General features: G+C 45.0%; 1 protein-coding gene across 1 annotated transcript in view; it reads left to right on the top strand.

The window, feature by feature from the left end:
• Window positions 1–23,739, top strand: part of LOC117504384 (sodium/potassium/calcium exchanger 2-like) — a 70,788-nt gene that overhangs the window by 21,224 nt on the left and 25,825 nt on the right. The window contains exons 5-8 of the mRNA XM_034163857.1: window positions 3,147–3,150; window positions 11,418–11,468; window positions 11,828–11,870; window positions 19,930–20,007. Coding sequence (XP_034019748.1) covers window positions 3,147–3,150; window positions 11,418–11,468; window positions 11,828–11,870; window positions 19,930–20,007 — 176 coding nt within the window. The remainder of the gene's footprint in view (window positions 1–3,146; window positions 3,151–11,417; window positions 11,469–11,827; window positions 11,871–19,929; window positions 20,008–23,739) is intronic.

Genomic DNA, 23,739 nt, shown 5'->3' with positions numbered 1-23,739 from the left:
TTGTGGGCAGTCTAAGGCACACCTGTGCACTAATCATGGTGTCTAATCAGCATCTTGATATGGCACACCTGTGAGGTGGGATGGATTATCTCAGCAAAGGAGAAGTGCTCACTATCACAGATTTAGACTGGTTTGTGAACAATATTTGAGGGAAATGGTGATATTGTGTATGTGGAAAACGTTTTAGATCTTTGAGTTCATCTCATACAAAATGGGAGCAAAACCAAAGTGTTGCGTTTATATTTTGTTGAGTATATATCATTATGACATTTTTACTGAAGAATCATATCCTGATAGGCAAGACGTAATCACATTTTCAGACCAGAGGTTCCTGGGTTCAAATCCCAGCCTGGCCCGAAAATCACTAAGGGCCCTTGTGTTGTGTGGGCCGCTGAAGAGGAGGTACTGCTGGCCCACCACCAGAGGGCGTCCTGCCTGAATGGCGGGCTTCAGGCACGAGAGGGCGCAGCCGGGAATGACAGCTGCCACTCATTACCACCTGACAGCTGTCACTCTTCACCACTTCATCACCACATCCCATATAAGCCGGGCAGCAACTCCACCTCCCTGCTGAGATATCGTCTACCCGTCAGGTAAACCGCTCAGCCTGAGTAAACACAACAGTAGTAACGTCTTTGCTTCTGTGTGTAACATTACTTTTGCAGACGAACCTGTTTGTACGTAAGGAGTAGTCGTGTGTTGGGGAGTTGGCGTACTCCGCTCCTCGGTTGGGGACTACTAAGTATACCAACAGGATCTGCACTTAATTCTGGAATATTGTGATTAAGAGGTGGAGGTGTTTCCCACCCTCTTCTGACTGTTTGCTGGGTGTTCACACACCCACCATCACCTGTCCTGTTCTTCCTGCCAGCAGTACCAGATCTGACAGTCGGAGGCAGTGGCCAGCGCTTGGTGGCTCCGGTGTGCTCCAGATCCGCTGGCAGTGGAAAGCGTGTGGGGCACGGCTCTTCTCTGGACAGGCGTCTTCTATCCTCGAGCCTGCCCACACGTCACCTAGTATTATTGACTGTTAGTCTAAATTGTATTTGTCTGTTTTTCCATTGTGCACATTCACAACATTAAATTGTTGTATTTTGGCTTATCCATTGTCCGTTCATTTACGCCCCCTGTTGTGGGTCCGTGTCACTACACTTTCCCAACAGGATATCTCGGCCAATGTCATGGATCCCGAGGGGCGTCAATCATCGAGTGAACCACCAATGGAAACGCAGGGTGCACAGGTGCCGGCAGGAGGTGTATTAGGTGAGCTGCAGCAAATCTTAACCACCTTCACTGCTCGGTTGGACTTGGTGACCGAACAGAATGTTATTCTCAATCAGAGGATGGAGGCTCTCACTGCCCAGGTGGAAGCGTGCACGCAGGGCGCTGCTGCAGCACCTCCTCCTGCTGTTCAGGCGCCGAATACAGATATTCCACTGGTCGTTCAACGAACCCCCCCTCCGTCCCCTGAAGCATACATAAGCCCTCCGGAGCCGTACGGAGGTTGTGTAGAGATGTGCGCAGACTTCCTGATGCAGTGTTCGCTCGTCTTTGCACAGCGTCCCGTTATGTACGCGTCAGACTCCAGCCGGGTGGCTTATGTTATTAATCTGCTTTGAGGTGAGGCAGACTCCTCCAGACTGGTGTTCGATCACCCACCCTTTGTAAACATACTGTCTCTGGTCCTTAAGGAGCACCTGGTGGCTAAGGACGAGCCGCGGGATTTAGACGGGCTTATCGACCTGGTAGTATGGTTAGACAACCGATTAGCAGAACGTCGACGGGAGCGGGGCGAAGGGCGTGGTCAGGCACGAGCCGTCCCTCTTCCTTCCAGGTCCCAAAGGGAGCCGTCTTCTCCACGCTCCACAGCCAGAGGGCTCCGTGCGGCAACAGCTCCCCCTGCTGATGTTAGGGAAACGAGCAGGGCCAAAATTAGATCAGATGACAGATTGAGGAGGCTGGCCCGCGGGGAGTGTTTTCTCTGCAGCTCAAAAGAGCATATACAGAAAAACTGTCCCAAACGGCCAAAACGACAACACTCGCCCTTAGAAACTGGGCTAAGGGCGGGTCATAACACGCACGAGGGGTGTGCACATAAATCTGCGCGACTCCCAGTTAAGATCCTGAGTGGGGATCTAACCCTTCACGCCCCAGCACTGGTGAACACGGGGTCAGAAGGGAATCTGTTGGACAGCAGATGGGCAAAGGAAGTGGGGCTCCCTCTAGTGGCCCTTCCTTCACCATTGAAGGTATGGACACTAGATGGCACCCTTCTCCCTTTAATCACACACAAGACACAGCCTGTAACACTGGTTGTGTCTGGGAATCATCGGGAGGAGATTGTGTTTTTTGTAACACCTTCTACCTCCCGCGTTATTTTGGGCTTCCCATGGATGATAAAACACAATCCCCGGATTGATTGGCCATCTGGGGTTGTGGCTCAGTGGAGCGAAACCTGCCACCGGGAGTGTTTAGGATCCTCGGTTCCCCCCGGTATGACCGCTAACGAGGAGGTTAAAGTCTCCCCCAATCTGACGGCGGTGCCTGAGGAGTACCATGATCTTGCTGATGTCTTCAGCAAAGATCTGGCACTCACTCTTCCCCCACACCGTCCGTATGATTGCGCCATTGATTTGATCCCGGGCGTCGAGTACCCGTCCAGCAGGCTGTACAACCTTTCACGTCCAGAGTGCGAATCAGTGGAGACCTACATCCGGGACTCGTTAGCTGCCGGGCTGATCCGGAACTCCACCTCCCCGATGGGTGCTGGTTTCTTTTTTGTGGGCAAGAAAGACGGCTTACTCCGTCCATGCATTGATTACAGGGGGCTGAATGAGATTACGGTTCGCAACCGATACCCATTGCCCCTGTTTGATTCAGTGTTCACGCCCCTGCATGGAGCCAAAATATTTACAAAACTTGATCTTCGTAATGCGTACCACCTAGTTCGGATCCGGAAGGGAGACGAATGGAAGACGGCATTCAACACCCCGTTAGGTCATTTTGAGTACCTGGTCATGACGTTCGGCCTCACAAATTCCCCCGCGACGTTCCAAGCATTGGTAAATGACGTCTTGCGGGACTTCCTGCATTGGTTCGTCTTCGTATATCTAGACGATATTCTCATCTTCTCCCCGGATCCTGAGACTCATGTCAAGCATGCACGTCAGGTCCTGCAGTGGTTGTTGGAGAACCGGCTGTTTGTGAAGGGCGAGAAGTGCGAGTTCCACCGCACTTCTTTGTCCTTCCTGGGGCTTATAATCTCCTCCAACTCCGTCGCTCCTGATCCGGCCAAGGTTGCGGCGGTGAGAAATTGGCCCCAACCGACAAGCCGTAGGAAACTGCAACAGTTCCTCGGCTTTGCAAATTTCTACAGGAGGTTCGTTAAGGGTTACAGTCAGGTTGTTGGTCCCCTGACAGCCCTGACCTCCCCAAAAGTCCCCTTCACCTGGTCGGATCAGTGCGAAGCCGCGTTTAGGGAGTTGAAATGCCGGTTTTCGACTGCACCAGTTCCGGTGCAGCCCGATCCTAGCCGCCAGTTTGTCATTGAAGTGGATGCCTCTGACTCAGGGATCGGAGCCGTGCTGTCCCAGAGCAGGGAGTCCGATAAGGTCCTCCACCCTTGTGCCTATTTTTCCCGCAGGTTGACCCCGGCAGAAAGGAACTATGACGTCGGCAATCGGGAACTCCTAGCGGTGAAAGAGGCTCTTGAGGAGTGGAGACACCTGTTGGAGGGAGCCGCAGTACCATTTATGGTTTTCACGGACCAACGGAACCTGGAGTACATCCGGATTGCCAGGCGTCTGAACCCCAGGCAAGCCCGCTGGTCACTGTTCTTCGGGCGTTTTGACTTCTGGATCACCTACCGCCCCGGGACCAAGAACCAAAGATCCGACGCCTTGTCCCGGGTACATGAAGAGGAAGTCAAAACCGAGCTGTAAGATCCAACAGAAACCATCATCCCCGAGGCCACTATAGTGGCCACCCTCACCTGGGACGTGGAGAAGACCGTCCGGGAGGCCCTGGCACGGAACACGGACCCGGAGACTGGCCCGAGGAACAAACTCTACGTCCCACCAGAAGCCAGAGCTGCAGTCCTGGACTTCTGTCATGGTTCTAAGCTCTCCTGCCACCCAGGGGTGCGAAGAACCATGGCAGTGGTCCGGCAGCGCTTCTGGTGGGGATCCATGGAAGTCGACGTCCGGGAGTATGTCCAGGCCTGTACCACCTGCGCCAGGGGCAAGGCTGACCATCAACGAGCACAGGGATTCCTCCAGCCATTACCTGTGCCTCATCGCCCCTGGTCCCACATTGGCCTGGACTTCGTCATGGGCCTCCTGCCGTCCCAGGGCATGACAACCATCCTCACGATAGTGGACCGGTTCTCCAAGGTGGCCCACTTCGTGGCCCTCCCGAAGCCCCCGACGGCCCAGGAGACAGTAGACCTCCTGGTCCACCATGTCGTACGTCTGCATGGGATTCCATCTGACATTGTCTCTGACCGGGGTCCCCAGTTCTCCTCACAAGTCTGGAGGAGTTTCTGTAGGGAACTGGGGGCCATCGTAAGCCTCTCGTCCGGGTACCATCCCCAGACGAAACGGACAGGCAGAGCGGGCGAACCAGGATTTGGAGCAGGCCCTCCGCTACGTGACCTCTACGCACCCGATGGCCTGGAGCAACCATCTGGCCTGGCTCGAGTACGCTCACAACAGCCAAGTCTCATCTGCCACCGGCCTCTCCCCGTTTGAGGTATGTTTGGGGTATCAGCCCCCATTGTTTCCGCTCATTGAGGGAGAGGTCGTCGTGCCCTCGGTCCAGGCCCACCTAAGAAGGTGCCGTCGGGTGTGGCGTACTGCCCGCTCTGCTCTGCTTAAAGCCCGGACGAGGGCCAAGGCCCATGCAGACCGCCGGCGTTCCCCGGCCCCTGCATACCAGCCCGGGCAGGAGGTTTGGCTATCCACCAAGGACATCCCACTCAATGTTGAATCCCAAAAGCTGAAAGACCGTTTCATTGGACCATATGCCATCCTGAAAGTCCTCAGTCCAGCCGCAGTGAAGCTGAAGCTACCAGCTTCACTGCGAAGCTGAAGCTACCAGCTTCACTGTGGATTCATCCCGTATTGTACGTGTCACGCATCAAACCCTGCCACTCCTCACCACTCTGCACCCCCGGACCCGCGCCGCCTCCTGCCCAGATCATAGACGGGGAGCCAGCATGGACGGTTTGCAGGCTCCTGGATGTCCGTCGAAAGGGCCGGGGGTTCCAGTATCTGGTGGACTGGGAGGGTTATGGACCCGAAGAGTGCTCATGGGTGAAGAGGAGCTTCATCCTGGACCCGGCCCTCCTGGCCGACTTCTACACACAACATCCTAACAAGCCTGGTCGGGCGCCGGGAGGCGCCCGTTGAGGGGGGGGTTCTGTTGTGTGGGCCGTTGAAGAGGAGGTACTGCTGGCCCACCACCAGAGGGTGTCCTGCCTGAATGGCGGGCTTCAGGCACGAGAGGGTGCAGCCGGGAATGACAGCTGCCACTCATTACCACCTGACAGCTGTCACTCATCACCACTTCATCACCACATCCCATATAAGCCGGGCAGCAACTCCACCTCCCTGCCGAGATATCGTCTACCCGTCAGGTAAACCGCTCAGCCTGAGTAAACACAACAGTAGTAACATCTTTGCTTCTGTGTGTAACATTACTTTTGCAGACGAACCTGTTTGTACGTAAGGAGTAGTCGTGTGTTGGGGAGTTGACGTACTCCGCTCCTCGGTTGGGGACTACTAAGTATACCAACAGGATCTGCACTTAATTCTGGAATATTGTGATTAAGAGGTGGAGGTGTTTCCCACCCTCTTCTGACTGTTTGCTGGGTGTTCACGCACCCACCATCACCTGTCCTGTTCTTCCTGCCAGCAGTACCAGATCTGACAGTCGGAGGAGGCAGTGGCCACCTGGGGACTCAGCGCTTGGTGGCTCCGGTGTGCTCCAGATCCGCTGGCAGTGGAAAGCGTGTGGGGCCCGGCTCTTCTCTGGACAGGCATCTTCTATCCTCGAGCCTGCCCACACGTCACCTAGTATTATTGACTGTTATTCTAAATTGTATTTGTCTGTTTTTCCGTTGTGCACATTCACAACATTAAATTGTTGTATTTTGGCTTATCCATTGTCCGTTCATTTACGCCCCCTGTTGTGGGTCCGTGTCACTACACTTTCCCAACGCCTTGGGCAAGGTCCTTAATCCCCTAGTTAGTCCTGGTGTGTAATGGGCACCTTGCATGGCAGCAGCCTGATATTGGGTGAATGTGAGGTATTTGATGCGTAAAGCGCTTTGAGTGTCTGATGCAGATGGAAAAAGCGCTATAGAAACGCAGTCCATTTACCATAGGTTAAAGGGCAAAGTTTGGAAAAATCTTGGAAACTTGGAAAATTCCCTATTTTTAACATTGAATGAATTTTCAAAAATTCATATCTGACAAAAAAAGCTCACATTTCTTTTATATTTAAGAGTGTTATGTAGGATGGTATCCTTTATCAACTGACAAAGTTTGTTCTAGATCTGATCCAGATTATGTGGCCATTTAAATTTGACATTGAAAACCCTATTTAATGTATATTTGACATTGTATCTTAATCAAACGTACCCCAAACTCTCTCATATTTGAAAGAGAGGTACAGACTGGCACTCACTATCACCTGACAAAGTTTGATCTGGATCTGATCCAGATTACAGATTTTGTGGGTATTTAAATTTAACATTGAAAACCCCATTTAATTAGGGAATAACCCTGTTGTGTCTGATGATTTGCAGACATTAATGCTGGATTTAAAGTCGCAAATTGAGTTTTACCGGATATTTGGGACCATAATCCAGCATTAACATCCGCAAATCATCAAACACAACAGGGTTCTTCCCATTCTAATCCAATTCCATAGTTTGCACGGTTTATTTTTCTGTAAGTAATTCGGTTGGCAAAGCTTACCATAGCAACAGCGTCTTCATGCCAAACTGAAAATTCTGTGAGCAGACCTACAGATTTCTCCATCTCGTCAACTGCATTGAGTAATTCTGTGTCAGAATCCCCATCAATACTTTCGGATAATAGATTAAATTCACCCATTTCGGCATCGTCTTCGCTGCACTAGTTTCTCTCGCTCTCAGCTGACAGCGCCATTATTGACATCTGCGTAGCAACGCAACCAGGGCGCGGAGTAATACATCCAACTTGAAACGGTTGAATATTTTGCCACCGTCAATGCAATATTTTATGGTCAGAAATCTCACACGATTAACCATTCAGATTTACGGAACAGATGTAACTGGATTAGAATGTATATTTTCATTATATCTGCAACAAACACGCTCCAATCACTCTCATATTTGAAAGTGAGGTGCAGACTGACACTCAATATTGTCTTACAAAGTTTAATCTGGATCTGATCCAGATTACAGATTTTGTGACCATTTAAAATGTAACATAGAAACCCCTATTTAATGTATATTTTACATTATATCTCAGTCACTGTCATTTGTGACAATAAGGTGCAAACTGGCACTCTCAATGAATAGAAGAAGTTTGATCCGCATCTGATGCGTATTACGGATTTAGCAGATAGTTGATTTTAACACTGAAAAGCCCTTTAGATCTATATTTTGTATTATATTTTAGCTTCTGAAAAGCCACTTCTATCAGGACTTTGTCCTTGAAAATTTTTTCCATGGTAAAAATTTGTGGAATTCCAATCTAGTGTTGGCGGAGGTTTGCGCTCTATGGGCGCGGCGCTCTAGTTCGCTGCTGTTAAAGCTAAGAAAAAACATCTACCTGTAGCCTGTTGTCTTTTTTTGTTGTTTTGGTTGACTGTGTCATGCTCCATTAAACTGCTGGGTGAAGAGACGTTGATGGAGTCTGAGTTGTGATCAATCCATTTCTCTCACACAAGGGTAATGAATCCCAGCGACCTTCAGGCTGTCCTCTGCTTCACCATGTCATGTTCCTCACTCTCACAGCATGTTGTCGGTGCTGATCCTTAATCAGCTTTTCAATGCATGCTCATAAAACCTGGATAAGAGCCAGCAGGCCAAGCTTTATCTCTGCAGAAGAAGAGAGGCAGTGGAACCTGTCCTCTGTACAGCAGGATCACATGTCCTCACACTGTCGTAAGGTTTCGGCGCTGTCGACATTAAAGTTTTCATTGTTTTAAAATTCAGGTGTGGAACATCATATTGTGGTTTGTGCATTTGTGAGCTGTGATCCAGTTTTTAGACTTACAGGTGGAGAGAAGGCTTACACCTTTAAAGGATTAAACGGTCCCTATCATATACACACTGCACAAAGCAGAACAAAGGCCAAAGCATGTATCATTGCTAATTTCCAGCCTAAGCAGTCCTTTATGTAATAATATTCCACTTGTGCACCTCTGCGTGTGGTCGGGCACAGAGCTTCCTATCCTCCATCACCAGAAAGCGTTTAGACCAGCAAAAGCCAGGTCTAAAGTTCAGTGCTCTCTGAACCTGCACAAATTGATTGATGGTCAAATTAACCCTCTGGGGTCCGAGGGCATTTTTTGGACAGTTCACTCGCCTGGCATAAATGCTTTATTATTGCTGTTAACAGCTCTTCCTGCATCCCACAATCAAGTTTTATGTCTTTTTTTTTCAGGACAACCTGTTCTTTCATTATATATATGCTTGTGTTGTGTTTTATAAGTGTAATAAAGGAGTACAATCAAAAATAAAGGAAAAAGTGAAGCAAAAAATAATTTTCCACACACATTTATTCAAAACCCACAACAAACTATAATAAACAACTGTTTTGACACTTTATAAAGGTAATTTGGGGTCTTGTGTGAAAGACTGTACAACAAAAAAGTTCAAACAATAAACACAAATGCACATTTTGAACAATATATTCAAAATGGTCTATGCGTTTTTGCTCCTGTCTGAGGAGTGGCCCCTCTCCCTCACCCCATTGATATGGTAAACAATGCTTTACGCCAGAAGGAGAGAGCCACAGAGTAATCCAGTAACATTCAAATGCAAACTATTGGAGCAATCCTGATGGTTACACACTCTTTGTTTGAGCACATGAGATTGTCATGCGAGGCTCTCCGTCTGCTTTCACTTTCGCTGTGTGTAATGGCGCAGGAGGAGTTAGGGGCTATTCAAACGGGCCAACTAGTAACATATCACTCCTGAAAATGATCTTTGGTTTATCACGTGAGGTAAATCTGCCCTACGACTGGATTTTGGAAAACCATGTGATGGTGAACCAATTCCGTTTGGACACTCACATTGCGCACATCATCACACAGCTTCTATGAGGAGTACAAAGATGGCCGATGGTGGATTGAAAGTCTGCAGAGTTAACTTTTCAACAAAAAAAAGTAAGTTTCTATCTCATATCATTAAAAAGTTATTTATAATTTAGTAAAGCTTGGTCCCAGCCAGAGGGTTAAATTAATGGAACATATCAGTCTTATAACTCAGTGTCGGTGCATTCTGAGCACTGGTCCAAAGCCCAGGGTTTGTGTCAGAAACGGCAACCAAACATGCAGATGATAAATCCAAATTCCAGTCTGGATCAGTCAATGCCTGGTGATTGCCACCATTGCTGTTGTCCAACACGGTGCCAGCAGAAATTGAGCTGCTGTTGCGCAAAGAAGGAGATGTGGAGAATGTTTCTGGAGGCCAGAGGGGAGGAGGAAAGAACCTTCTTGCTAATTTCCAATCTGCCGAAAAGATGACTGCAGTCAAAAAGAGATGGACTTAGGAACATCAAGTGTTGTGTTCTGTACTTACTGCGCTACTCCAGTCCTAATTCTATTGCTGTATGTGTCCTGGATCTTGTTACTGCTGCCTTATGACTTGTTTGTTGTCATGTCATGTGGCATTGGTAGCTTGAGAACTTTAACTGGCACAGAGTTGAACTGCTCTGGGTGGCGATGTGCCACGGTGTGGGACCTAGATGGTCAAGGCGCACTTCTTGGGTCTGTTGCCAGGTTGGTGTCAGGATGTGTCCTGGGCAGTTGCTGTTTTATATGGTAGTGCTGGGGGCTAAATTGGGGATTGCTGGCTGCTGGCTCATGCACTGGGTGGGTTCTGATTCCCCTGCAGTGGGTGGGCCTGTGTCACACTTATAAGGGGTGTGGCCTGGTTATTCATGTGTGCTCTGGGTGCCCTCAGGGGCCTGGGCTTTAGTGCTGGGCCAGTTGGGTTGCTATTCAGTCCAGTGGCTGGTGTTGAGCCACGTCACTGTGGGGTGGTGGGGCTTGGCTGGCCTCTCAATTGCCATTTCTTACTGTGTCCCCATTCTGGCCGTAGGCTGGGTTTCCCTGTCCCCCATCCCCCTGGTGGGCATGCTGTGTTTGTGACTTCATCAATTGGTGCCTCTCTTGTGTGCTCCTCTGCAGTGCTGGGTTGCTGTCTGTGGGCTCTCTGGTGCTTGGGAGTCCACCATTGTCTGTTTGTACCCTTCATGAGGGCTCTTGTGGCTTCCTTGCTCTTAGAGCTTTTGGGTGGGGGTTGGTGTTTCGTCTGTGTTCCCCTTGGGTGGGCCTTCTCCATTCATGTCACACCTGCACAAGGAGGGCTTGTGGGGCTTGGGGTGCTGTTGGAGCTCATGCATGTTGGAGACCAAGGGACAGAAAGGTTGCCTGGCCTTCGGCGGAAGCAGGACACCAGGACTCCAACAACTCGGAACTTCATTCTTCTGCAAAGAGATCGCAGCATCATCAAACACCTATTTTGAAGGACCTCATAGCTACTCAAATCGGCTCCAGCTCCCTTGTAACCCTTTATTGAAAAAAGCGAGAATACAATATAAAGAGTGAATATTTCAAACATTTATTGTTGCATTTCATCCATGTTGTTTTAGCAAACTGGTGAATAATTATGCTGCATTCTGCTGGTTGAACGCAGACAACTGTGTGCACAGTTCTCTGTGTGTGTTCCACACAAACCTTTTGTCATGAGGTACGTTGTAACATTGCAATAATTGCAGAAATATGGATTCCACTCCTCTTGTGTGAATAAATAAATAAATAATTAAACCCTGAACCAGGGATTGTATGGTATTTGTTCAATTACTGGTTATCATACTAGCTGTCAGTTTTCTGTAGTTCAGCTAATTGATGAAGACAATAATTTACCAAAGCAACTTTTCATAGTTCACGCTTCACATATGGTATGATTGGCAGTGTTTATGTTGTTATAAATTGAATTTATTCAGGTTTGTGCTGTAGGTCAGAAGGCATGAATATTTTCCTTCATCCTCTTTTTTTGGGTCATTTTACATGTTAGGGCATAACACTTTTCTCATAGCAAAATGGTCCCAAGTTCAAGCCCACCCATGTCCGTTGTCCTCACTTGTTCTTCTAATTGCAGCAGACTTACTGTGTGAAATGTTATTGCTGCATTGCAGAGAGATGCTTTAACGGTGATGTCAGAGGGGAGGGGTCAGTGCAGAGGAAAGGTAAGCGGGTCTTTTTGTAAGCATGCTTTCGTTTGTTTGCTTAGTTGGCATTTGAAAATATGATGGATGAAGTGATTTTGGATGTTGCAGTCAGATGGCAGTGCGTTGTATGTTTCTCTTTGTTTGATGATGGACTTTGTTTCTGTGGGATCGCCAGGTGATTTTCTCCTGTCAGATGGTGGCATGTATGTGCCAGGTGGTTCTATGTTATTGATGTCATATCATTGTGTTTCTGTTGCGGTTAAAAGGTTGGAAAATTAGTTCTTTAACCGAGGCCATCAAATATGTCTGTTGGGTATTGAGAAGGCTTTTCCTCCGTCCATGTGTCTGTCCCATCTGTCCCGTCTGTCTGTGCTCAGCATAAGTCCAGTACTATTCGTGCCAGACTCTTCAAATTCACAGGTAACATTCTCGGGACACAGACGTTGGACAAGTTCAAAGATGGCTAATCTTGACCGATTTTAAGAGGTTAAAAAGTCACATTCTGTTTCAGTCCGATCCATTTTGTTTTTGAGTGACGCGAGTGACAGCCAATCAGAGTAGAGCTGCACCATGATGTCAGTTGCTGGTCTCTTCAAAACCGCTTCGTTTTGTGTGTTTATATACATGGAAGTGTAGACCTGGAATGGATGTCACGTGACTAGCGGTGTGCCACACGGCGGCCATTACTAATGGTGGAGAGAGCGCCTTGAGCCAGTTAAGGCACCTGTTAAACAGAAGTGAAATGAGGGGAAAAAAGGCAGCCAGTGCTTCACCATCAACTGCACCAACTACAAAAACAAATTCTCGAAAACTAAAATGAACTATACAAGAGTCTTAATGTAATTCTGTAAAATAAGTCTATTTTAAAGTCATAATTTAATATCGATATACTGAGACGTTAATTCGACGCCATAAGTTTTTTCATTAAGCTGCGTTCACATGAATACAAATACGGAAACAAAAACGGTTTATTATTTATGTATATATACTTGTAGTGTTGTTTAATATGATATGTACATTTAAATTTTAAGTGTGGTTGGTTGGAGGGGATGGAGGAGGTACTTTTTACCCTGACTGAGGGTCAAAAGTCATAAATTCTGAATGGCTTTATATCTACTTGGAATAAAATGTTAGTAAAAATCATATGTTGTTGTCATTAACAGACTGGCAATAATATTACAGTGGCAAAAGCAGCAAGGTAAATGAGCACAATGGCAAGGCATACTTCAGATTTATATTTTAATACATAAGGATTTTTTATCCAGGCATGTATGGGTTCATTAGAGCTTTTAATCAGCTTGAATACAACTTACAAGGTTTAATTTATAAAAATCCATTGAGAATTATGATGACAGGAAAAAAAACATCACAGTAAATGAACAGAATGGTATATTTTTCCCCAAATTTCCACACTTTACATAAAACACTTTTTTTCTACCCAGACATGTATGGGTTCATTAGAAAGAGCAATTAAAGGGCTTTACAACAAGCCTACTTTTATTAAAATCTGTTAACAAATAGCGACAATAGAGCGAGAAAAGCAGCACAGTTTTGCATTTTACATAAAGGTTTTTTTTTTTCACAGCACAGTTTTGCATTTTACATAAAGGTTTTTTTTCACCCACACATGCATAGCTTCATTGGAAAGAGCTTTAAAAGGGCTTTAAAACAAGCCTACATTTATTAAAATCCATTAAGAAATAGTGACGCTAGTGCAAAAAAGCGGTCAGTTTATTATTTATGATCTCCACATCTCCACTGGCGCCTTCCTGTCTTGAGCGACGCTAATAGATTGAGGCGCGCACGTCCATTCCAGGTCTATATTTCCATGTTTTTAATATATGTATGTTTCTCATATGTTATGTAAAAGCTAGTGAGAAATAAACACTTCTAAAACAGAATATGCTGTTTTTAGAACCTAATAACACCTCTGAACTTATTTGCAAGACATTTCGCTGAGGTTAGCATGGTGATGTCACTTCCTGGTGTAGCTACTTGCTAACAGCTTCGTTTCTGGTATATTATGTAAAAGCTAGCGAGAAATAAACACTTCTAAAATTTGAAAATGCTGTTTTGTAACCTGATAACACCTCTGAAGTCATGTTTCTTTATAAGACATTTGCGGACATTAGCTGGCACACTAACGTTCGCTCACTCAAAGCTAACTTCCTGTGCAGTTAAATTTGTCTCATTAATAACTGCAAATGCACAGACGGTGATCTACAAATATTCCTCGATTTGCACAACATGAACAAATGATTTTGATTTGAACGTACAAATTTTATGTTAGACAATAGGATCTTAATTAGCAATTAAACAACTTCAAATGATAAAGAACACAATGCTCATACGGCCGAGTGTATTTGCAAGGCATTATATTTTTAATTCTGACAATCAAATCATAATTTAAGAATGCTACAATGGGAACGAGTAAATGCCTCTTAAATTTCTGGCACCTTCTTCGATACGATGGCTTCGTATGAACGTGCTATGCCAGGTTTACAAAACAGTCCAAATAAATGTGTAAATGACATGTTAACCTGCTGACTTCCTTGTGTGTGTAAATTAGCATGTGTCACAAAGAGAATGAATCGCAATAAATAAATAATGCCTCAAAAATATCAGATAAACTTTGCACCCCACCCATACATGTCCAATCAGGAGATCGCAATCGACAACTGGGAACAAAATTTTTGTTTTGGAAGGAAAACTAGAGAGATGACAATGGAAATGAACCATCTGGTCTGAGTGCTCAGGAATTAAACCCAAGTCTACAAATTGGTAGCCCACTCAGCGACCTGCTCTACTGCCATACCTGACATTATTGAACTACACCTCATCCACAGTGCATACCTCTTGGGGGTGTTAGGTATTGCATTACACACTGGTGTCTGACATACCCACTGCACATTTCCCTATTAGGGTATATTTTTTCTTAATTATATCATTAGGCTGTATCAATAAATGCAAAATTATGCTACTTTTCATATTGTAAATTTAAACAGGATAACATTCATGTAATTTATGTAGGATTTTCAAAATAATCTACTTCAAACTAATCAAATATTCAATCAGTTACCTGAAACATAGGTTTGAATGATACTCAGGCTAATTTTGCACATCAATCCTACTCCAAATCTGGACCACTGTGGGATAGTTTCATGTTCCTGTTTCTGTGGGACAGCTTCATGTTTCTGCTTCTGTGGGATAGCTTCATGTTTCTGCTTCTGTGGGATAGTTTCATGTTTCTGTGGGATAGCTTCATGTTTCTGCTTCTGTGGGATAGCTTCATGTTTCTGTGGGATAGTTTCATATTTCTGCTTCTGTGGGTTTGTTTCATGTTTCTGTGGGATAGTTTCATATTTCTGCTTCTGTGGGTTCGTTTCATGTTTCTGTGGGATAGCTTCATGTTTCTGCTTCTGTGGGATAGCTTCATGTTTCTGTGGGATAATTTCATGTTTCTGCTTCTGTGGGCTATTTTGGTGTTTCTGTGGGATAGTCTCATGTTTCTTCTTTGGTGGCACTTTGCTGTGTTTCTGTGGGATAGGGTGTTTCTTTTCTGTGGGATAATGTGTGTTTCTGTGGGATTGTGCTATATTTCTGCTGGATGTGTCGCTATTCTGTTTCTGTGGGATAGTGTTACATTTATTTTGGATAGTGACATGTTTCATCTGTGGCATGGTGCTACAGTATGTTTTGGTGTATTATTGACGTTTCGTCTTTGGTGGTATAGTGCTGTGTTTTGCTGTGATTTTTACATGTTTCTTTTTCTGAGAGACTGATATTTTTCACTGGAATAGTGTCATGTTTCTGGTTTTGTGAGATAGTGCCATGTTTCACTGGGATTGTGTTGTGCTATGATAGTGTTATGTTTGTCATGAACTTGGGCACAAAAATCCACAACGCAATTGCAAGACTTATCAAGATGCGTGGTGTGAGAACAAGGGTTTAATATAAAGCCAAGCGAAGGTCGGCACACGGGAAGGCGGGTAATAAACAGCAGAAGTATCCAAATCGTGAGACAAGAATCAAGGTCAAAAAACAGGCAAAGGTCCAAAAACATGGTGTGGCAAAATGGCAAAACAAGGACTATGAGGAAGGCTGGAATAATGACACAAAGGAATAATGATCTGGCAAACACATGAGGAATACAGAGGGCTTAAATAGTGCAGATGGTGATGGAGGAAAATGAGGGACAGGTGTGAGGGAAAATTCAGGAAGGGGGTGTGTCAAACAGCTGCAAAATCACACCTAGACACAAGATGAGAGCATACAGCGAACATGAACACAAACCAAAAACAAACAATACAACAACCAAACAGGAACACAGTCACATCACTCCCCTCTTTAAAGGCCAGCCCCCGATGGCCCAGGAGCGTCAGGGTGCAGGGTGAGGAAATCTTGAATGAGGCCAGGGTCCAAAACAAAATGAGATGGGATTCATGACTGTTCTCTGGACCATACCTCTCCCAGTCAACCAAGTACGGGATCCCCCAGCCCAGACGATGAGCAGACAGGAGCCACCGCACAGTCAATGCAGGACCGCTGTCGTTGAACCAGGCAGGCGGGGGGGCTTGGCCAGAGGGCAAAGCATGCTGTACTTCACTGGACTGACATGTCTGATGTGGAATGTAGGGTGGATGCGCATGGACCTGTGGAGTTTCAGCCTGACAGCCACTGGGTGAACCACCTTGGGGAAAGGAAAGGGTCCAATGAAGCTGGGAGCAAGCTTCCTGGAGTCCAAACACAGCGGCAGGTGCTTATTCAATAGCCAGACCTTCTGGCCAGGGCTGTAGGATGGAGTGAGAGTCCTTTTGAGATCCCCAGACATCTTGTACACCACCAATGACTTGTTGAGGGCTCGACGGGCGTGCTCCCGGGTTCTCCTGCACCTCCTCACCAGGGCCAATGCAGATGGGACTGAGGAATCAGAGTCTGTGGGAGGAAATAGAGATGTTGAAAGCCATGGACAATATGGAATGGTGAGAAACCTGAAGAAGAAGATGGTAAGGTGTTATATGCCAATTCCACCCAGAGTAGATGTTCCAACCAGAACATTGGATATTGGGAGGACATGATGCGGAGTTCCTTCTTCAAATTCTGGTTGATGTGTTCTGTTTGACCATGGACTGGGGTGATGGCTGGAGGACAGGTTGACAGTAGGTCCCAGGAGTCTGCAGTACTCTGACCAGAACTGGGACATGAACTCTGGGCCCCGGTCAGACACGATGTCTAGAGGGAAACCATGGTACCTTGAAAACAGAAGCGTTAACTGCCTTGGCCATTTCTTTGGCTGAAGAAAGCTTTGGCAAGAGAATAAAATGTGCCATCTTAAAAAAATCGGCCACAACATCTATTGCTATATGGGTCCGTGGTTGCTTGGGTACAGACAGTGGTGATAATTTAACCTGTGAGTTCCGATTAGATGATTTAAACATAGCACACATCTGATGTGCATTCACAAACTCCCTGACATCTTTTAACAGACATGGTCACCAAAACTGTTGCTGTACAACAGTGTTTTGTTGATACCTGGATGACATGAACCTTTGTTGGTATGAGCCCATTCAGTAACCTCCCCTCCTTAATGACTCATGACATAAAATTTCCCCTGAGGACAAACAGAAGGTGGGGAGATGGTCTCAGCTGCCGCTTTGATGTTGGCTTAAATAGCCCAGGGGAGAACAGAGATAAAACATTTAGCTAGCAGAATGGTTTTACGCTCATTGGTGAGATTATCGGGGTTGAATGAGCGAGAAAGCGAGTCTGGTTTAGCATTCTTGGAACCGGGGTGATAGGACAGCACAAAGTCAAAGCGGCTAAAGAAAATGCCTGGCATACAGATGTTTTGCAGTCTTTACATATTCTAAATTCTTAAAGTCTGTTCAGATCTGGAATGGCTCTTGAGCCCCTCTAATCAATGTTGCCACTCCTCCAGGGCCACCTTGATGGCCAGCAGTTCGCGGTCACCAATGTTATAATTCTGTTCTGCGATGGAAAATTTTTTGGACAAAAATGCACACTGATGGACCTTAGCATCAGCGGGGCTAATTTGTGGCAAGACTGCCCATACCCCAGTGTCTGAGGCATCCACATTGACCACGTACTGCTGACTGGGATCTGGGAGCACCGAAGCAGAAGTGAAACAGTGCTTGAGTTCACAAAAGGCTGCATCACACTCAGGGGACCAAAGCGCTGTGGGGAGAGGTACAATCATGCAAAGGTGAAGTAAGCGTATGAAATTCCAAATGGACTTCCGATAGAAGTTAGCAAATCCCAGGAACCTCTACACCTCCTTTTGGGTGAGTGGTGTAGTCCACTCAGCTACAGCTGCTGTTTCTTTTTCTGTGTGACAGTGATACGTTTCACTGTGATAGAGTTATGTTTCTTTTTTGTGGGACAGTGATGTGTTTCACAGGGATAGTATCATGTTTTTTTTCTGTATTACAGTGATGTGTTTTGTTGTGAGAGTGACATGTTTCTTCTTCTGTGGGACAATGATATGCTTCACTGGGATTGTGTCATGTTTCTGGTTTTGTGGGATAGTGCTGGTGTGCTAGTCCGATCCATTCAGTCCATTCAGATAGTGACGTTTCTTTATCTGTGGGACAATGATATGTTTCACTGGGATAATGTCTTGTTTCTAGTGTGTTGTATAGTGCTGGGATAGTGCTGTTTTGCTGTGATAGTGTTGTGTTTCTTCTTCTGTGGGACAGTGCTGTGTTTCGCTGGGATAGTGGTGTGTTTTTGTGCGATAGTGGTGCAATATTTTGCCTTCTGTGGGTCTCTTCTCTGAGATAGTGCTGTGTTTACATGGGACAGTACCATGCTCCTTCTTCTCTGAGATAATGATGTGCTTCTCTGGGATAGTGTTTTGGTGTGATAGTGACACATTTCTTTGGGATAGGGCTGTGGTTTGTTGGGTTAGTGTCATATTTCAGCTTTTGAGGGTAGTGCTGTGCTCTTCTTTGGGGTCGTGCTGTGGCAATCTTCTAAGGATTTTATGTGGATGAGATTACCAGCAGTTGTCGGCATGTATAACTGAGTATCATCAGCATAGCAATGAAAGGTAATCCCAAAATGCCGCAATATGTGCCCAAGGGAGAAAAGCAGGGGGCCTGCAGTGGAACCCCAAATTTCATGTCACTAAGGTTAGAGGTAGTGTTATTGTACAAAACGCAGTGAGAACGACTGGTCAGGTATGATGTCAACCATGCAAGGGCACTCCCAGTAATCCCAAAATGATTCTCCGGCCTATGAAGTAGAATATGATGATCCACGGTATCAAATGGAGCACTGAGATCTAACAGCACCAGAGCCGTAGTGGTGTCCGAATCCATTGCAAGCAGAATATTATTCACCACTTTAGTGAGAGCCATCTCTGTGGAATGATATTTTCTAAAAGCAGACTGCAGTGAATGAAAGAGATTATTCTCAGTAAGATAGTCCACGAGCTGCCGTGAAACCACCTTTTCCAGAATTTTAGAGCAAAATGATAGATTTGATATCAGCCTATAATTTTTCAATACACTAGGGTCAAGATTAGGTTTCTTAAGTAATGGTTTAATCACTGCAGATTTTAAACATTTAGGAACAGATCCAGAGGTTAAAGAGAGATTAATAATTTCCAGCACAGTCAGCCCAAGAGTGGGTCACAGGTCCTTAAACAGTTTTGTTGGTATAGAATCAAATAAAGATAAACCATGTTTGTTTATCTCTGGGATAATGCTGTGTTTCTTCTTCTGTGAGAAGATGATGTGTTTTGCTGGGATCATGTCATGTTTAGTCTTCTCTGGGATAGTGCTGTTTCTTCTCTGGTATCTTGGTGTGTTTTGCTGTAGTAGCGGCATGTTTCTTCTTCTGTGGGACAACACTATTTCTGATGGATGGTGTCATTCTTCTGTTTGCATGGGGTCATGTCATGTTTCTTCTCTGTGATAGGTTTCTGTATCCTAGAGTCATATTTCTGCTTCTGTGGGATAGTAGCATGTTTGTGTGGGATGCATCGTGGTTCATCATGCTGTGTTTCTGTGGAATATTTGCACGTTTGTGTTCCTCTGGGATGGTGTTTCTGTTGGAATGTGGTATGTTTGTTTCTAAGATCTACATCCAGCTGCACTCCTGTCGTTGTAAAGAGTACAGAAAATTGTCCTATGTATAAAAAATTGGACAAGACTGCCCTATTTTTTATATTTGTACATATTTGATGACAAGAATTTGGCAGATTACTATATTCTATGCTGTCAAACAGCTTTTCTCTTAACAGCAGTTTGATGTAGAATGCAAATCTTCATATATATATATATATATATATATATATATATATATATATATATATATAAATAAAGGGCCAGTTTGTGAATGTGCAGTTAACAATATGTGATTTGTTTCCACAAAACTTTGCATTCAGAAGAGTATCCGGTCATTTCAGAAAAGTGTCACATGAGACTTGTGTGAGTGATTTCTCTCTTAATTGCAGTGATGAACAAAGTAAAGCCTCTGAACGTCTCCGTCACAGAGAAATCAGACCGCAAGTCACAGCGCCGACACTCTGAAGGTGAGTCCAGCGCGGACACTTTGAGTGGCGACGGCAACAATATCCCGAGGTCAAATTCAGCATGCAGTAAATACCGGTCGCTGTGTTCGCTGCTGGTCTCGTCGAAGGTCGTAGTTGAAGGATGTTGTTCTCCACAATCACCATAATCAAGAATGTTGGTGCGTCACAGTCTGTAGTAATGAGCTGCTTCAGAGTCGGTCACAGAGAGAAGCGAGCCTGTGGAGAGCCTGAAGTGTCCTCAATGAGGCTAAATCAATCCCTCAGCTGGGTGGCATTCATCTCCAAACACTCCAATCACTCGCACTTCAACTCGTATTGGCCCCACAGCATAATCATTTTTGTCATTCAGAGTCCATGTTGATTTGCTTTAACAGTAACGATGAAAACAAAATTAATTCTGTGAGCAACTATATCAGTGAAACATCTGTGGGAGAAATGGAAATGTGCTAGTTCTTCATGGATGGAAATGTGTTTGGAAATATGTTTACAATGAATTGTTATTATTCAGGTTTGGGGGGGTGGAGCTCATCCCAGTGGTCATTGGGCGAGAGCCAAGGTACACCGCAGACAGTCCGCCAGGTTTAGTCATATTAGGGGAGCTACGACCACTACCTTTGCACCCCCACAGGACTAAACCAAACCAACTTTTTTAGGTTCCTTAGATGACCCCAAAACCCAATCAGGATGTTCCCAAAAATAAAAACTGGCCTCAAGCCAGTTAGCCAATATGGCGTCCACCAAAATGGGGTTTTTCACTGAAACACCTATAAACAACTTAAATATCACAGAGATTCAATGGGAAGACCATTGCAGGTCACAGCAAACGTATTTGTGCCGAAACTAAATTCATTCATGCGTTTAAGATTCAAAATGGCGACCAAAATGGCCACCAATAGACTCTCATCATTAAAATACATAGTAGGAAGTTGTTTATATATTGTTTAAAGGTGTTTTAGTGAAAAAGCCCTATTTTGGTGGCCATCTTGGACGCCATCTTGGATAACAGGCTTGAGGCCAGTTTTTATTTTTGGGAACATCCTGATTGTGTTCATCTAAGGAACCTAAAAAAAGTTGGTTTGGTCTAGTCCTAGTGGGGTGCAAAGGTTGTGGTCATAGCTCCCCTAGTATCAGTAACATGCTGTGACTCAAAACCAATTCACCACCAAAATCAACATTCAGAGCTTCAAAAGAGAGAAAAAAAGGGATGAAAATCAAAGACGTATTGCAAAATCCAGAGCTGTAGAAAATTTTTTTTTTTTTTTGGTCTTTGTTGTCTCGAAATTTGTATTCACTTTCCGAGATTTTCATAATTCAGCTCTTTGTTTCCCATAATCCCCCTGGCGGCCCCCTGCGCTTCCCAGAATGCACCACGGTGCCAGCAGAGTTCCAGCGTCTGACATCGCATGTAAACAGTTGTTAGCGAGGATGTGGATGGTGTTGATCCAGCGAGTTCACGGGCGATTATGATGACATGTTCTCCCAAGTTGAGAGGGTTATCTAGAGGAGGTGTAGCACCTGTGATGGACTTCTGCCGTTGTCCACACTTTACGAGGTTTGTTTATATTGTGCCCTGAAATGGAACACTGCTGAAACTGACCTCTCACGTGAGTCACGGACCGCGAGATGGCGCAAGATTCACAACTGCAAAACAACGAATATATGCACTTTGCTGACAAAGGTACATATTGTATTACAGGCAATAATCTGACCTATATCTTAGTATGTTTCAGCATTAAACTGCATCTGGCACAGTAGGTAGTCCTCCAGCCTGATAACTCCCTATTTAAGAGTTAATGGTGGGTTAGGTACTCAAGCCACTATAAAAGTCTTCACAAAGTTGACACCAAAAATGATCTATTGTTTCTGCACACTGGGAATTTCTCTGGTGCTGCCTTTTTTTTTTTTGGAGAGCAGCCAGCCTACATTATGAAGTGGATGGAGGAAAGCCGTTTGGAATCTCATCCATTGCAACTACAGGGGAGCACCAAGAATTGTGTTTCTGGAGGGCGGTGCGGCACCACCCTCCAGAAACACCGCCGGTGCCTAGTGTGGTCCACTCCCACCTCCACACTTAAAGCTGTATGGCCTTTTACGTTCCACAAAACGGACTAAATTTAGTTTCTGCTGAAATACAAACATTATAATGTAGCTTTATTTTTGAAACGTGTTGCAAAATTGCATCTTATTTTAATGATGTTAACATATTCACCTGGGGCGGAATTCCATAATCAATAGTTTGTTTTCTTTTTAATGCACTCTACAGGAGGGTGTGTGTGTGTGTGACTCACTCAGATACTCAGATAAAACTGAAGTTATTGTACTTGGCCCCACAAATCTTAGAAACATGGTGTCTAACCAGATCCTTACTCTGGATGGCATTACCCTGACCTCTAGTAATACTGTGAGAAATCTTGGAGTCATTTTTGATCAGGATATGTCATTCAAAGCGCATATTAAACAAATATGTAGGACTGCTTTTTTGCATTTACGCAATATCTCTAAAATTAGAAAGGTCTTGTCTCAGAGTGATGCTGAAAAACTAATTCATGCATTATTTCCTCTAGGCTGGACTATTGTAATTCATTATTATCAGGTTGTCCTAAAAGTTCCCTGAAAAGCCTTCAGTTAATTCAAAATGCTGCAGCTAGAGTACTAACAGGGACTAGAAGGAGAGAGCATATCTCACCCATATTGGCCTCTCTTCATTGGCTTCCTGTTAATTCTAGAATAGAATTTAAAATTCTTCTTCTTACTTATAAGGTTTTGAATAATCAGGTCCCATCTTATCTTAGGGACCTCATAGTACCATATCACCCCAATAGAGCGCTTCGCTCTCAGACTGCAGGCTTACTTGTAGTTCCTAGGGTTTGTAAGAGTAGAATGGGAGGCAGAGCCTTCAGCTTTCAGGCTCCTCTCCTGTGGAACCAGCTCCCAATTCGGATCAGGGAGACAGACACCCTCTCTACTTTTAAGATTAGGCTTAAAACTTTCCTTTTTGCTAAAGCTTATAGTTAGGGCTGGATCAGGTGACCCTGAACCATCCCTTAGTTATGCTGCTATAGACGTAGACTGCTGGGGGGTTCCCATGATGCACTGAGTGTTTCTTTCTCTTTTTGCTCTGTATGCACCACTCTGCATTTAATCATTAGTGATTGATCTCTGCTCCCCTCCACAGCATGTATTTTTCCTGGTTCTCTCCCTCAGCCCCAACCAGTCCCAGCAGAAGACTGCCCCTCCCTGAGCCTGGTTCTGCTGGAGGTTTCTTCCTGTTAAAAGGGAGTTTTTCCTTCCCACTGTAGCCAAGTGCTTGCTCACAGGGGGTCGTTTTGACCATTGGGGTTTTTACGTAATTATTGTATGGCCTTGCCTTACAATATAAAGCGCCTTGGGGCAACTGTTTGTTGTGATTTGGCGCTATATAAATAAAATTGATTGATTGATTGATTGTGTGTGTGTGTGTGTATATGCATGAGGTTTTGAAATTACTGGAAGTTACCTTTGGCCTTGTGTGCACAGCGCGTGCACACTACATCCACAAGATGTCTTGTGAATCACATCAGAGGTGTTGTCTGGTTGCAGAAACTGTGTTTTTAGATTTAGAAGTGTTTATTTCTTACAAATGTTTACAAAGTATATGAGAAACATATTAGATTTAAACAAATTTAAGCTGTTTCAGAGCTTTTTCCACCACTTTTTATTATTTTGTTCCAGCGAGCAGCTAGCTGATGTCAC

This window comes from Thalassophryne amazonica, chromosome 2 (assembly GCF_902500255.1).
Source record: "Thalassophryne amazonica chromosome 2, fThaAma1.1, whole genome shotgun sequence".
Lineage (NCBI taxonomy): Eukaryota > Metazoa > Chordata > Actinopteri > Batrachoidiformes > Batrachoididae > Thalassophryne > Thalassophryne amazonica.
The sequence above is the reverse complement of the archived record's forward strand: the minus strand, read 5'-3'. Positions and strand labels throughout refer to the sequence as shown.